The following is a 13,950-nucleotide window of genomic DNA, read 5'->3' as shown; positions in this document are numbered from 1 at the left end:
ATTATCCCCAATAATGAATTCAATAGCCAAAGCTTTAATGAAACACTACCCAATCACTAAACATTGAGGAATCTTCACAATGAACTGCAGGTTTATGGAGCACGATTAACTCAATGTAAATGCCTACCATGAATTGATTAAATTTGAAGGTGCAAGTCTTATGAATGGAATCCAGTTGCAAGCATTAAGAGGCAAGTAGAATAAGATAGGTAACAAAAACACCTTATGAAAGGTTAATGCTAGGCAACAACGGATTTGAATTTTGAGTTCTCATTGCACAGAAACAAGAATATTAATTGAAAGTAATCTATCTTCCAAACAACAATATTATAAAGATGGGTAGATCCTTCTATGCAAAAGTGCAGATGGTTATTTGGCCCTTCCAAGTCTGCTGTTTTGCACCTCTGAGGCCTTCCTACCGTACCCCAATCTAAGTAGATATAGCCTTTAAATGATTATCTAGGAAGAGTTTCAGTCCTTGACCCCTTGGCAATAAGATTGCTTAGAATTACAAATCTTGATACATGAGAGCTTCTGAATCAAATCATCATATACGTGTAAAAAAACAAATATTTAAAAATACTATAAAATTACTAAAATAATGGTTACTGCAATGGATCTTCTTAGTCACATTAGAAGTACAAGTAACTATCATCAATAATGGGCTCGCTTTGCTTATACACTTTCTCTAGATGCTGTTGGAAAGACCTTCACATCTTCCACCTTTTTTTGTTGAGGTTGTGATGTTGTTTTGAATATATGTCATTAGAGAATGTTATTGGACAGAACGTCACCACCTTCAATAGGAAAATAATAAATTTTCATCTTTTAACCTTGGAGATGCCCTCATACCTGTTAGCACCAGAAATCATTAACACTTATAACACTAACTGTTGTTTTCATTTTTATATTTGTTTAGATCTTTGAAAGTTATTTTTTTCCCTCACATCATTTTTATATATTATATTTAATTTGAAAGCTTCAGTTATTCTAACCATTAGACATCAGTTCGGGTATAACTGCCTGTTAATCTATTATGTTTTCATTCTAACCATTTCCATTTTCACATCCTGAGATAATGCTGTTATACAATCACCTCGACTTTGGGGCCGCTTGCTCATTTTATGTGTTAAACATTTTAAATTTTAATACTCAAGTGCAGGTAGGCGTGAGGTAGCACAATAGGGAATAATGGCATGACATTTCAGTAACAATCCTGTTTTTTGTATTTGTATTATCTGCAATATTAGGATCACCAAAAATGACGGTGATGGCAATCCCTTTCTCTACAAACCGTAACATTGGGATGCAAAAGTTTACACAAAAAAATGCCTTATCTACCTTTAATAATTTTTTTTGCAGAAAGGCCACTTTGCAGACATGGATTACCAAGATTTCCTTTCGCCACATATAACCAACTATTGTTGCCATAGTTTCTTTCTACTTGGTCGACCCCCTTTGGCATAAGGAGGACATACCTCTTTTCTTCATTATCACTTTTAAACACTGCTGCATTGCAGTGGCCAAGGGCCCCAGGAGAAAACTTGTGCCTTTCCGACATCAGGTGGCTCCTTCTACCACTAGGCTACAGACCTACTAACAACGCTATTTAGAGTCCCAGAGATGCTTCAATAAAATTGCACTCAGGAAAAAGCTAGTTTAAGAACCTAAATAATTATGGTTTGTTTCACCTAAAAGGGTGGAATATCTAGAGTAGCTGATGTTCCGAAATTCCGATGGTTTTGATCAGCTTTGTTAACAAGCTCTATGCCTAATAGAGGAAGCCTATTTATAAGAAGCGTCTCAAGTTCCCTTCCTACACTCTTTCCTGGCACCTTCACATAAATGAAAGGAACATTTTGCCATCCTTCTACAGAACGATGGGTACCTATTCGTCCCGCAAGGTCATCTGTCTGCAAGAAACAAACATTACTTTTCAGATGATTACTCCAAACAACTAAAACTAATGACACAATTCAGCTATATAATTCTGTACTAAATAGAATGGCCTAAATAAAAAAAGAAATTTTAACCAACATTCAGGAATGGTTCAGCTACCTAAGAATCTTGCTCATAAATTAATAAATTATCCATGCAAAATTATTTATATAGAAAAAAAGGAATATCAACATTGCATGGCTTCCTGCAACTTGGGTGTCTAGAATGGAAAAAAAGTGATCGATGCTTTAACACTAAGGTAATGTGTTACTAAATAAAATGAATGAAATCGAGAAAAAGAGAGTTTTAAACGATATTCCAGAATGTCTCAGCTACCACAGAATCTTGCCCATTAATTATCCCACCAAATTCTTTGGGTAGAAAGAAAGGAATATCAACATTGCATGACTGTCCTCAACTTAGGAGTCCGAGTATGGAAGGATAGTGATCAATACTTCAATAGTAATGTAATTTATCCGATTTGCATCTGTGTAAATGGTTTTGTTTTGGTGGACTAGGGAGGGAGTGCGAGATACCTGGCCCACATAGAATTTTCCATCAGGCCTCTGTAAGATGTAGACACATGAAGTTTTCACCATTGTTGGAGGTGGCTGTTCACAGGCTCCAATGGAGGAGCAGCATATGTTTGATGACTTTGTTAAAAGGAGTTCCCGTCCATCAAGTTCCCGCAGCTTCTTTTGACAGGTGCTGATAAAAGCATTTTCAGCTTCTTTCAGTAATCTTACATTGCGATCTGCAAAACAAATAAATGATTGTAAAGGTCTTTTGAAATTTCAATCATATATAAGCTCAAACATTTTAGACCTCCCGTCCATTAAGATGACAAGAAATTTCACAGGGAAAACAAGAAATCAGAACTTTCAGGAAAAAAATAGTTATTTACCTGATCTGGATTCTCTGGATTTGTTAAGAGGCAGTTGTGAGAATTTTGAGTTCAGAGTATTCATGCTTGACATGGGCATGCTCTGTACTGCTGCAGATTCTGATCCCTTAACTTGTAGGTTAGTAATAGTCTCAGGTTTCTGATCTCGTCCATTGTAATTGGGAATAGTTGTGTAATAAGAACATGCTCTATCGCAAATTTCATCATCTAATGCAATTGACTGTTCAATTTCAGAGAGATTGGCAAGTGAAGAATTAGATATGTTCTGTTTTTCTGTCATGGTAATTTGTTTATGATTAGTTTTCTTATCTTTACAAAGATAGCTGATGTTTTTTGAACTACCAATGCTAATTCTAGGGCCTCCATTTTCATTTCCCACCTTGTGGATTTCATCTTGCTTCAAAGATGCATATAGTTCTGCTGCTCTCCTAACAACATTTTCTGGAATTCCTTCATTTAGAGCTGTTTCAAATGCAAGGCTTTCTCGACAAACCCCATCTATCAGTTTCCATGTTGGTTTTATCCTCCCATTTATTGTGTCAGTTCCCATTGCTTTATACATAATATTTTTTGCTTTCAGTGGCAAATCTAGAAGGCCATGCAAGTGAGTGGATATGACACCAATGCAACCAATAGAATCAAGTTTTTCTATCATGCTTGCAGCAATACATGTTCCCTTTTGTACTTCTGTTCCTCTACAAATTTCATCCACCAGCACAAGGCTTTTATTTGTAGCTTCACTTAGTATGGACCGCATTTCAGACATTTCCATCTGAAAAGAAAGTAATGAAAGATAATTTAAATTAGTTAGGGAAAGTGACAAGAAATAAACAGATAAGGCCTGTGATGGCAACAGCATAGTGAATGGAACTTCATCCTAAACAGAATAATATCGGCAAGCTAAATTGTTTGAAAATATTAAAAAAAATGTTATATATGACTAAAATCCCACAAGACCAGTAAAATAGCTCTTCCTAAGTTTTAAATAAGTTTCCAAAGAGTAAAATCCTAATCCCAATACCTTTTCCTTAGGCATGTGACTGGTTGCTAAAACTAAAGGATACTATTTTCTGTCGAAAGAAGCTAAGAAAGTTTCTAGCAACAGAAAGAGGCTAGAGCCAAATTATCAAAAATATTTTATCTAAACCTTGATTATTATATTATTAAATTATCAAATATATTTGCAAGGAATTCATAGTTTTTAGTGTATATAGTAAGTTGGAGTGCTTCAAAATTTGACTTTTGATGTAGTTGTCCTTTCCTTGCTTATTTAAATATTTGTATTGCCTAAAGTGGAGTCTCTGACTTAATTTATGATCTAATTCTTTAATAAATCCCATCTCATCAATTTTTTTCTAGCATAGCATGTATGCACACATGATTATTGGCAAATAGAAATCAACAAGGCCCATGAATAAAGAAGGGTCTATGAAGCTTAGCTGTTTCTTTTGAAGTCTAAATACAAGCAATTCAAATGATGGCAGCAATGAAGGATGGTGACTCTTTAAAGAATGGATATAAAGGGCAAATCAGTTCAAGCAATTAAGGAATGAATCAATCTATCAAATGAATCATTAAAGCATTTACTCATCAACCCATCAAGAAATATCAATCAGCAATAATCTGGCAAATAAATTAAGCAATCAGTTTTGAATTTGAGGAAGTCTTGCCAATACGAAGGACAAAATCCCTTCCAAGTTAATGAGAGGATAAGGATGAAAACCCTTATTGCTCTTATTGAGTTTGGATGAAAACCCAAATCTTGGTCAAGGAGGACAAAAACCCTCCAAGGTGGATTAAGAGTTGGAAAGACGAAAACCCTTTCATGCTCTTGCCAAGTTAAGGACGAAAATCCTTGATATTGTGTCTCTTGAATTAGGGATGAAAACCTCTAATTCAGTAATTGCTGGCATGCCAAGAAATTGCATTTCAAAAACCAAAAAAGATATTCAGATAACAAAACTACATCATGTATCAACCTCAGTCCTCTTATTGGTTGAATTCTAGACGTTGTAACAACATCAGATAACAAAACTACATCATGTAACAACATTGTCTTTCTATGTCAATTCTAGACGTTTTGAACTCCACTAAAGCCATTCGATTCATTTTGATTATTTTCCATACATAAGGCATCTGCATCTGTCATGAATTGGTTTCATTTTCTTAAGGATCATGCATTAACCTACAGTCCCTACAAGATAAAAGTCAAAAGGTCTTTTAAATGTATACCAGCTTCTATGCTACCTTTCAACCCAAGTTCTTTCCTCTTCAATGAATAAAACTTAAAAGTACTACAATTACTCCCATAAACAAAAGAATCGGATTTTTGTGAGCGTATCATGTCCCAATGTATAGAATTTAGGTCTATATAACCTTTCCATCGGGTCATTTTGAGCATGTAAATTAGAAAACCTGCCATGTACATGTTAGTATTTGGAAAACTAAATCAAATGTTAATACCATAAAATCCTTTCATTGCAGCTAAGATTTATCATTAGCTCCCTATCATGGGATGCCTCTTCCTTGTCACATCAACATCATACTACTTGGGCTACAAGGCATAAGCAACCATATATTGAGGTACATATGGCTCGTTCCATCTTCCATGTATTTTGGCTTCTATCAAGGTATATGTAGATGGATCCCTCATATTTGTGATAATTATGATTCTCTTGCATCTGGAGCCAATGTTCTCATAAATTTGTCAAATATGGGTTATTTGTATCTACAAACCAATCCATTTCGCAAATCAAATGAATGCAATTGACAACAAGCATGGAATCAATCCAAAAGAGATCATCAAGAACCAACCATCATACATTAATTGCAGTGTAAGATAAATATTGCTTCAAGTTCACCCATTTGTCACAAAATACAATGGAAAGTAATGCACCTTGCCCCTTAAACCTCAAGATGCTCAAGATGGATGAAGAAAGAGGCAAAGTGCAATGTTCTATTTTTATACCATACCATTCCATGAGTGTTGGCCAGTTTTGGGGGTTTTCCATATGTTAAAATGTTTCCAAGTGAGCTAGGAGAATTACGATGTTCTTGGAGAGCTCAGTTTAAGGTTTTCTTGGCATTCAGTAGTGGTTTGGAATTCACTTGTCTTTCAAGATTGCGGTTACACTCTTTCTAGCAAATTGGACCTTCTAATTTGTTCTCCAGATTTCTTACAGGACATTGCTATTTTTAATAAGTACCCATTTTGGCACCCGAAATCATTCCAATGCCTTGGTGATGCTTTCCGCAAAGTGGTTTGCATTATTTCAATTACTACAAAAGTATAAAGTAATTTTTAAAATATTTTCTCTGGTGTTTTAATTTAATAAAGTGAAATTGTTCCCCACCAAGTTGGATGCCTAGGGGAAAAGGGGACTTAGGCATGTTAATTTTAAATTGCAAAAAAGGCCTTCGAGAGAAAAATAATTAATTTTGAACTTTTAATTCATCTTTTTCTCTAAAACTCTGTAAAAGGAGAATTGGGGCTCTCATTTGGATTATTTGGAGTTGCACACATACCAAATATCCCAAAAATTCGCCTTATTTGTAGGTGCAATGCAGTGTTCCACCAGCATTGGGGACGGGGGGACGGGTTTTCGGGACGGGGCGACCAAGGGCCTAAGTTTGGGATGGCAGGGGGATGGCGACGAGGGGGTGGCGGGGTGGTGGTGTTGATATAGTTATACATATACATATAGTACTTGAAAAACTAGTTTTGAAAAGATGTATGACAATATGTAATGTGCCCTTTTAGGATTTACCTCCAAATAGTCTTGAGACAACAATTTTAATTTAAAGTGAGAGTTGTAATATATTAATAAACATAATTTTATCAAAATGGGTTACATTTCATTAGAATATTGACTTCAAATTTAAAGAATAGTTCAGAGGATTGGACTTATCTTGACAGATTTCTTTAATTTGTGCTGATCATAAATATGGTAATATCTCTCCTCAAAATCTGATCATAAATGTGGCTATGTCTTATCCAACCTTTTTCCTCTATAGCATTGTATCATATAATCTTCCCCTCACAACATTAACATTCTTCATATATTCTGATATAAATCTGAATTACATTTCATATCTGCAAAGCCTCCGCTGATATAAAATTTCCTTTCTATATCTGCAGGATCTTCTTAACATTTACATATCTCCTACATTAACATCCTCCGTTAAATTTGTATGAACTAAATCTAATATAGTATTATTTTTCATACAGCATCTACTTATTCTTCTCTTTTATTGTATTATATATTTAATTCTTTTTACACTTCATGCTTTTCACTCCTTCCTTGTAGACCTTTAAACTATGTCCTTTATCTAAAGGACATGCCTTTGATATCTTTTTCATTTAATTAATATATTACACCAATTTCATCATATTTGCTTTATTTATTCATATTTAATGTCCTCGAATAATCTTCCTTTTTTATTTCTCCACCCTCAACACACACTGTTCCACTCTCTAAATATATACTCTTTATCCTACTCAAATATTTCTCTGCCTTTTTACCAATAGTTCAAAGCCTCCCAAGTGGGTCCCATTCCATTTAGTGGGGCTACTGATAGTAACACAAAATAATTGTGAAATCTTTAGAAACCTTTTCTAATTGATGCAAACACTCTCTGAGAATTCTTTTATTATAGGAATAGTAATAATTATTGTGTGGGGCCCACAAAGCTCTGTGGCAAGCTTAATCTAATACTAATAAATCTGATTTTCTACTGAAGTCCCTTTTTCTTAATTTTGATATCTCTGTCAGATCAAAGACTCCCCACGTGTTGTTCCTTCCTTTATAACTTGACAAGTCCCCCAATAAGATATACTATGGAGTGCTATAATGAGTCGACTGATTTTTAATATTGCTAATTCTATAAACTGTAACAGATTGTAATCTGTATACCACTCACCGCTGATATATTGTCTCCTCTGATGATGACTTATCTACTTGCACTTGACTGGGCTGTCTTAGGTCTCTGGATAATAATCAACATTAGCAAATAGGAATGCATTTACATATAAGTCTAATAGCAGCCTGAAGTAAGTTACGAAATGATCTTCTCAACTTTCTGGAACTCTTGCACGATAATGTAATGACCAGATATATCCTCCATATTGTTCCTCCTTCCTTCTTTTCTTTTCGATATCCTTTCCTTCCTTTCTATACAGCCACCAATCCCTTTATGAATAGAGGTGATGCAAGATCCCCAACTAAAGTCTGATCTGAAATTGCTGAGAGTTTCAAATCTTAATCTTTGACCAGCGATGAGGATGATTGGATTTTTGTTTTGTTTTTGAATTGTTTCTAATTTTTTTGTGTTTTTTAATGCCTTGTATGGAGATGTATGCAAGAAATGCAATGAAAGAATTGACTGAAATAGAATTGAATATTCTGAAAACTTTTAACAACTACAGAAACAAATTTTGGAAGCTTTATTATCCAGAGAGAACAAAGTTGCATACCAGGTGATCCCACGCCTATCCTAGAATAAAGGTTTTATTGACAATTTGCAAAATAATGGCTTCCAATGCAATTCAACTCCTCCAATGAGGTTTATTCACCTTAGTAATAATTATCTAAAACAATTTGATGATCAGATAGGAGATCTGAAGCTTATTCCAAAAACTTGCCAGGAGATTTCATCCAAATTGCTTCCAAATCCCTCATAATTTGCTGATTGCTTCCAAATGTGCTGAGATTTGTCCAAATTGATTGCCAAATTATCTTAGCTATGCCCTGACGATGATTTTACCAACAATTACTGCTTCAAAAACCCTCCCAATTATTTATTTGAATCTCCAAGCAGCTAAGGATGGTACGGCTGCCCTAGGGAGAGATATGGCTGTCCAAAAATGTTTCCTATCTGCTGGAAAGTGCCAATAAACTGCCCAGATCTAAGCCTCAACCTCTGAAATTGCAGAAAGATCACACAAACCCTCTGAAAATGGTCCTCTAGACCTGATTTGAAGGTTTCCTTGAGTGCCGACTTGATAGAAATAGCTGGGGTTTCGTCCAACCTGCCCAAAATTGAAGGATTTCGTCTCCAAACCTGCTGTACCTGCTATGGCAGCAAATTGCAGAGCAAAATAATAAAAATCTCCAAAAACATAATGCCAAAGAATTCCACGTACAAGTCCTTATGTCTCCCAGTTGCCCTAATTTGAACCCTCATAGCATCTTTTGAGATCCCAATGGAATCTTTAATTCCTCCAAGGGTACGCACAACATGAGGGGTCCATTAAATATTAAAGTGGGCCACTTTTTAAAATATAATTCACTTAGGAAAGTGTGCCAAGGGAGTAATATAAAGTTATTTATTTTAAATAACTTATAACTTAACTTTTTTCTATTTTTAGAAAAAATAACTTTTATAACTAAAAATTATAAAGTTACTTTATTAACTTACCAAAGTCATAAAAATGACTAAGTATAAGATTCCCTTTGACAAGTAGACCATCCCTAAACACTAGAATTCACTTGTGGAGATGAGTGTCAAGTGAATTTACTTTCTTGATAAGTTACTCAGGGAGTGGGGACATTACAGGTGACTCCTCTCAAGGGAGACTTCTTATCAAAAGGAGACATCCCGTTCAAACTATAACCATAATAAATATTCCTTAAACAACTACCCTTCACTTAACAGTGAAATCGTTTCTTTTGTTTTATTAGGATCTCCATAAAATTGTTTCTTATTTTATTTTAATGATTCACCCGTATTGGATATGCTGCTGTACGATTTCTCCTTACACCACATCATTCTTTATTTAAATCACGCTTTGGTCAAGAATAAGAACAAGCCAGTCATTGAATGAAGTCGATTGCTCCGAATATCAATAAACATCATTGCTTTGTTGATTGGTGACCATCGCGTGAATTGCAATTGCTAGGTAGTCTTGAGAGAATCGACCACCTTTATGATTCATCCATTTCTCTTTGATGAATCGACTATTTTAGCGATCATTAATACTTCCGCATTATGGTCACTGATACTTCTAACCGTTGCATCATGAATAATGATCACTTCGTCTTTAATTACACTAATCGCATCACTTGTCTTAATCACATCATCGTATCTTTCGTGTTTCTTCAAATCTGTATCGGTTATGATTGTTGTATAATCTATTATCATTATTAATATAATTGCTTCTCCGTCATGCATTGATGGCCTTCATCTTTTAATCATTATCTTCAACTTATGCTTATCAATACTTGCCTATGCTTATCGATGTCTTGGTTACTCGACTGGTCTGCCTAATCTTTTATTCATTTAGCTATCTTTAGACTAATTGTTATTTATTCATGTTGTAATCCTCTTATATTCTTTAATCACGACTTTCTTACTTTAACCATTATTTGTTATTTATGTTCATTGTCTATGTCTAGTTCATGTGTTTAGATGGGGACATCACACATTATAATTGTATAAGAATCACATTCCATGAAACTATAGGAAATTTGAAATACTAAATCTAAATACCAAGATTTCTTCAATGCTAATTGCTATATAATATTTGACAAATGAAATTGTCAAATTGGAGATTTCTATTATATTGAAAACGGAAAATATGAATATTTGATGCCATTGCAAAGTCTATAAAGATGATTACATGATTCATCATTACAATGAGTAGCCAAATACAAATACTAATAGCAAGTTCAGGAGTTCGAGGCAGTCAAGGACCCCCCCCGCCAGCCATTGATTGGGCTCAAGACCCAATCACGGACTTTCAAGCCGTCATGGAGGGTCTAAGAAGATATACCGTCAATTGGTGTTGTCGGGAAATATGTATATCTTATGTTTTAGTAGTAGTGTTATTTGTTAGTAGTTAGTTAGCCGACGGGTAGGTAGTTGGAGTCGCGACGGTTGTGTCGCACCCCTTCGACTGTTATATATTGTACTACCTGCGAGTATTGAAGGGTGTGTTGTTTACGACAGATAATACTATGAACATTGGATACCCTCTGAGTTATTAATGGAAAGCTTATTCTCGTATTCATGTTGTTATTGCATTGTTTATTTCTGTGTTACTTCTGTACTCTTTCTGTTTACCCAGTGAGGCAAACAATTGGCTGGCTCAGCAAATAGTGAGGCTAACTCATGAGGGAACCCAATTTACCTATAATATGATGGGTAGTCTAGATTCCTAGTCTTCATAATACGAGGGAACATCGAGCGCGCCAAGGGAGGAGGTTGAAAAAACTGAAAAAGAAAAGAAAGAAGGCAAGGGTCAGTAGGGGAACCTGGACGTCAAAAAGGACAAGAAGGGAAAAGGTACCAATCAGGCGGCCAAAAGTTACTACCTCATCCAAGGACCCCAGTTGTGGTTGAGCTTGATCACCTACCAACTCCACCTTCACAAAATAATCCGATTGCATCAGAGGCAAATGATCTGCAAACACAAAGTGAGCAAGAAATGGAGGCACGGATCATTGGTTTGGAGGGACCTAAAAATTAGATCGAGGATGAAGAGATTGCACCGAATCAAGGGGCTGACAAACAAGAGCCCACGCAAGGGAGAAAACATGAGCTACAACACGAGGAAGATGGCAACAAGGATGATACCACAGTTGAGGGAGAAAAGGAAGAAGATAGAACCTAGGAACCTAATAGAACTAAGGAGCAACCACTACTAGGAGCTACACATCAATTACTCAGTGAGGTGGGAGAAAACTCAACAGTGAGTAAAGGACCAGATACTGCACCCATTCCTCCTTCTATGTCCGATCAGTTATGGATAGGCAGTGAATCGGCTGAGGCATCCAAAGAACAGAGTGGGGATTTGGTAGTCACATCTAGACAGACCATCCCTCACGACTGGTTGATAGCTCGGGCAAAACGGAAAGCGACTATCAAGTCACCGATTAACCTGGAGGACATCTTCTCTCGGATAGGAGAAATAAAAGCTAAAGGGAAAGAAAAAGCCAAGAACTTACTCTAGGATTACCAAGGATGAGAAAAGAAATCGAACGATTCATATTGCTGCCCCACCTACAGACAAACCAGCAGATCAGGTTGCATTATCCGACTATAGCATCACATCCATCTCGATAGGGAGAGCAACCAAAGAGCAAGAGAGAGAAGAATTCAAGGATTTTGCGTAGAATATGCTCAGGCAGCTAGATGAAATAACCGCTGAAAGGGATATGTACCGAACTCGTGCTGAGCAAGTCAAGAGATACATAGACCACCTGTTATGACCGCTGCAACATACTGTTGAGTCCCACATTCCTCCATTGGTGTTGGCACAAAAAACTACAACTGAATTCGAAGGAGTGCGTGACACCGCCAAGGCAATCAAAGAATGGATCCAAGGCATTAAGGCAAGAGGAAAGAGAATCATCGATGATGTATTTGAAGTAACACTCAAAATACATTCAACCCGACTAAAGATGGTGGAGGTAGAGAAAGAGTACGCCAAAATCCAAGAGACAATTGGCATGGCTCAACCACTCATGAGGGCTCTTTTTTGGACTCACGCTCAGATTCCCACACTACATACTATCCCGGATCCCCATGACATCAATACTTTCAAGGAATGGTATTGGATTATTTGCATGAAGATGGACATGGCGGACATCGTCAGAAAAATTCAAGAGGAATGCGAGGAAGACTTGTCTGGTATTGAGAGCATTGGTGAAGATATCCTTAAGGCATTGGTCATTGGTTGGAAGGATAGCATGGGAGATGCTGATGTAGTGTCACGATGGAATGCCAAGTTGAGGGCCGATAAAACTACATACTCTGCGGAAGACATCGAATGCATCAGCAAGCTGCACGCAAACATATTGCGTTTTGGGGATCATCAATCAGATTGGCACGAGCGGCTAAGGATAGTGGACACTCATCTAGAGGGCACGCGGTTCAAAATGCGCAATCCTCCTTTTCCCTCTAATAAGGAATTGTTCCCGATTTGCATGAGGTTTCAAGAATATGTTCGAGAAGAGCTTGTGGCAAACCGAGACATCTGGAAAGGGTACTTGCGCGAGGAGATTGAATTTTTGGTGAAGGAATCTGCCTCGAGAAAAGAAAAAGTGCTTTATTAAAAAAAGTATTTGTTTCTTTTAAATTCTAAATGCACTTTTCCAAGTTAAACTTCTTTTCAACTACCCAATGTCTTGCAGATTTTGAGCTCCGTGTAGGTGTACTTTTTGGGAGCAACTTTATGTTGAGTAGTTGGTAGTTGGTATGGGATATTTTGTTCCTTATTAATAGGTATGGGCAGCCATAATTTGTAGGATGAATCTGGGCCACTTGTAAGATTGAATCTTGGCCATTTATCCATTTTTGAAAGTATATATAAGGGATGGTTTCTCCCTCATTTTGTAAGAAGTTTAAGATTGTTGTTGAAACTCTGGCGAAATTTATGTAGAATTAATGGATATTAAAGTTGTCTTGTTTCCTTGTGAGTGCATGGTCTCCTTCTTCACCTTTTAATTTTCCTGTTATGTATTTTGATTTCAGATAGTATTTTTAGGATCACATTTGATAGAAACCTTAGTGTTCATACCATTAAGGATTGGTTGATTGCCATTTCCTCCTGCATGGTTAGTCTGAACCAATTTATATGCTTTTGTTCGGCTGTTAGACATCAAATGAATGGATGCTTGCTTCTGCATTTATGTTTAATAACATGAAAATCCAACTCCCATCAAAGATTGCACTGGATTTTACAGCATTGTGCTTTATCAGCTGATAATGTTAAATATGGTTTTTTTTAAGGTTTCCGTCTATTTTTTTGAATATGCTATCTTAGGTAGATTAATTAGATATTTTCTCTCTTTCCCTTTCCGTTTTTCCTTTTTCATATCAAAATTGAAGTCTAAACAGCATCACGTCAAAGATAAAATCTGATGGAATCAAGACTGTAGAGCCTTAGGGAACCCGTACGAATAGAACTGATTCTACCTAGCCGTAAGTCCCCTTTGTGTATCCAGCAAAACACATCAGACCCTTGAGTTATCCTGCACTCATGATCTGACAATCGAAACATTGAGGTTATCCTCAGTGATCAATCTAAACAGCATTAGGGATCTCCTTATTTCAAGAGAGGATAGGATACTCAACTAGTAAATTCTATTCTGTGTTGGCTGGATAGA

At 36.2% G+C, this 13,950-nt stretch overlaps 1 protein-coding gene across 1 annotated transcript in view; it reads right to left on the bottom strand.

The window, feature by feature from the left end:
• Positions 1-1,202: 1,202 nt before the first annotated feature.
• Positions 1,203-13,950, bottom strand: part of LOC131072706 (DNA mismatch repair protein MSH1, mitochondrial) — a 307,935-nt gene continuing 295,187 nt past the window's right edge. Inside the window, exons 21-23 of the mRNA XM_058008946.2 lie at positions 2,843-3,614; positions 2,475-2,692; positions 1,203-1,913 (exon numbers count right to left, since the gene is read on the bottom strand). Of these exons, the coding sequence (XP_057864929.2) occupies positions 1,692-1,913; positions 2,475-2,692; positions 2,843-3,614 (1,212 nt within the window). The 3' untranslated portion in view covers positions 1,203-1,691. The remainder of the gene's footprint in view (positions 1,914-2,474; positions 2,693-2,842; positions 3,615-13,950) is intronic.

This window comes from Cryptomeria japonica, chromosome 5 (assembly GCF_030272615.1).
Source record: "Cryptomeria japonica chromosome 5, Sugi_1.0, whole genome shotgun sequence".
NCBI lineage: Eukaryota > Viridiplantae > Streptophyta > Pinopsida > Cupressales > Cupressaceae > Cryptomeria > Cryptomeria japonica.
This window is presented reverse-complemented; position numbering and strand designations above follow the sequence as displayed.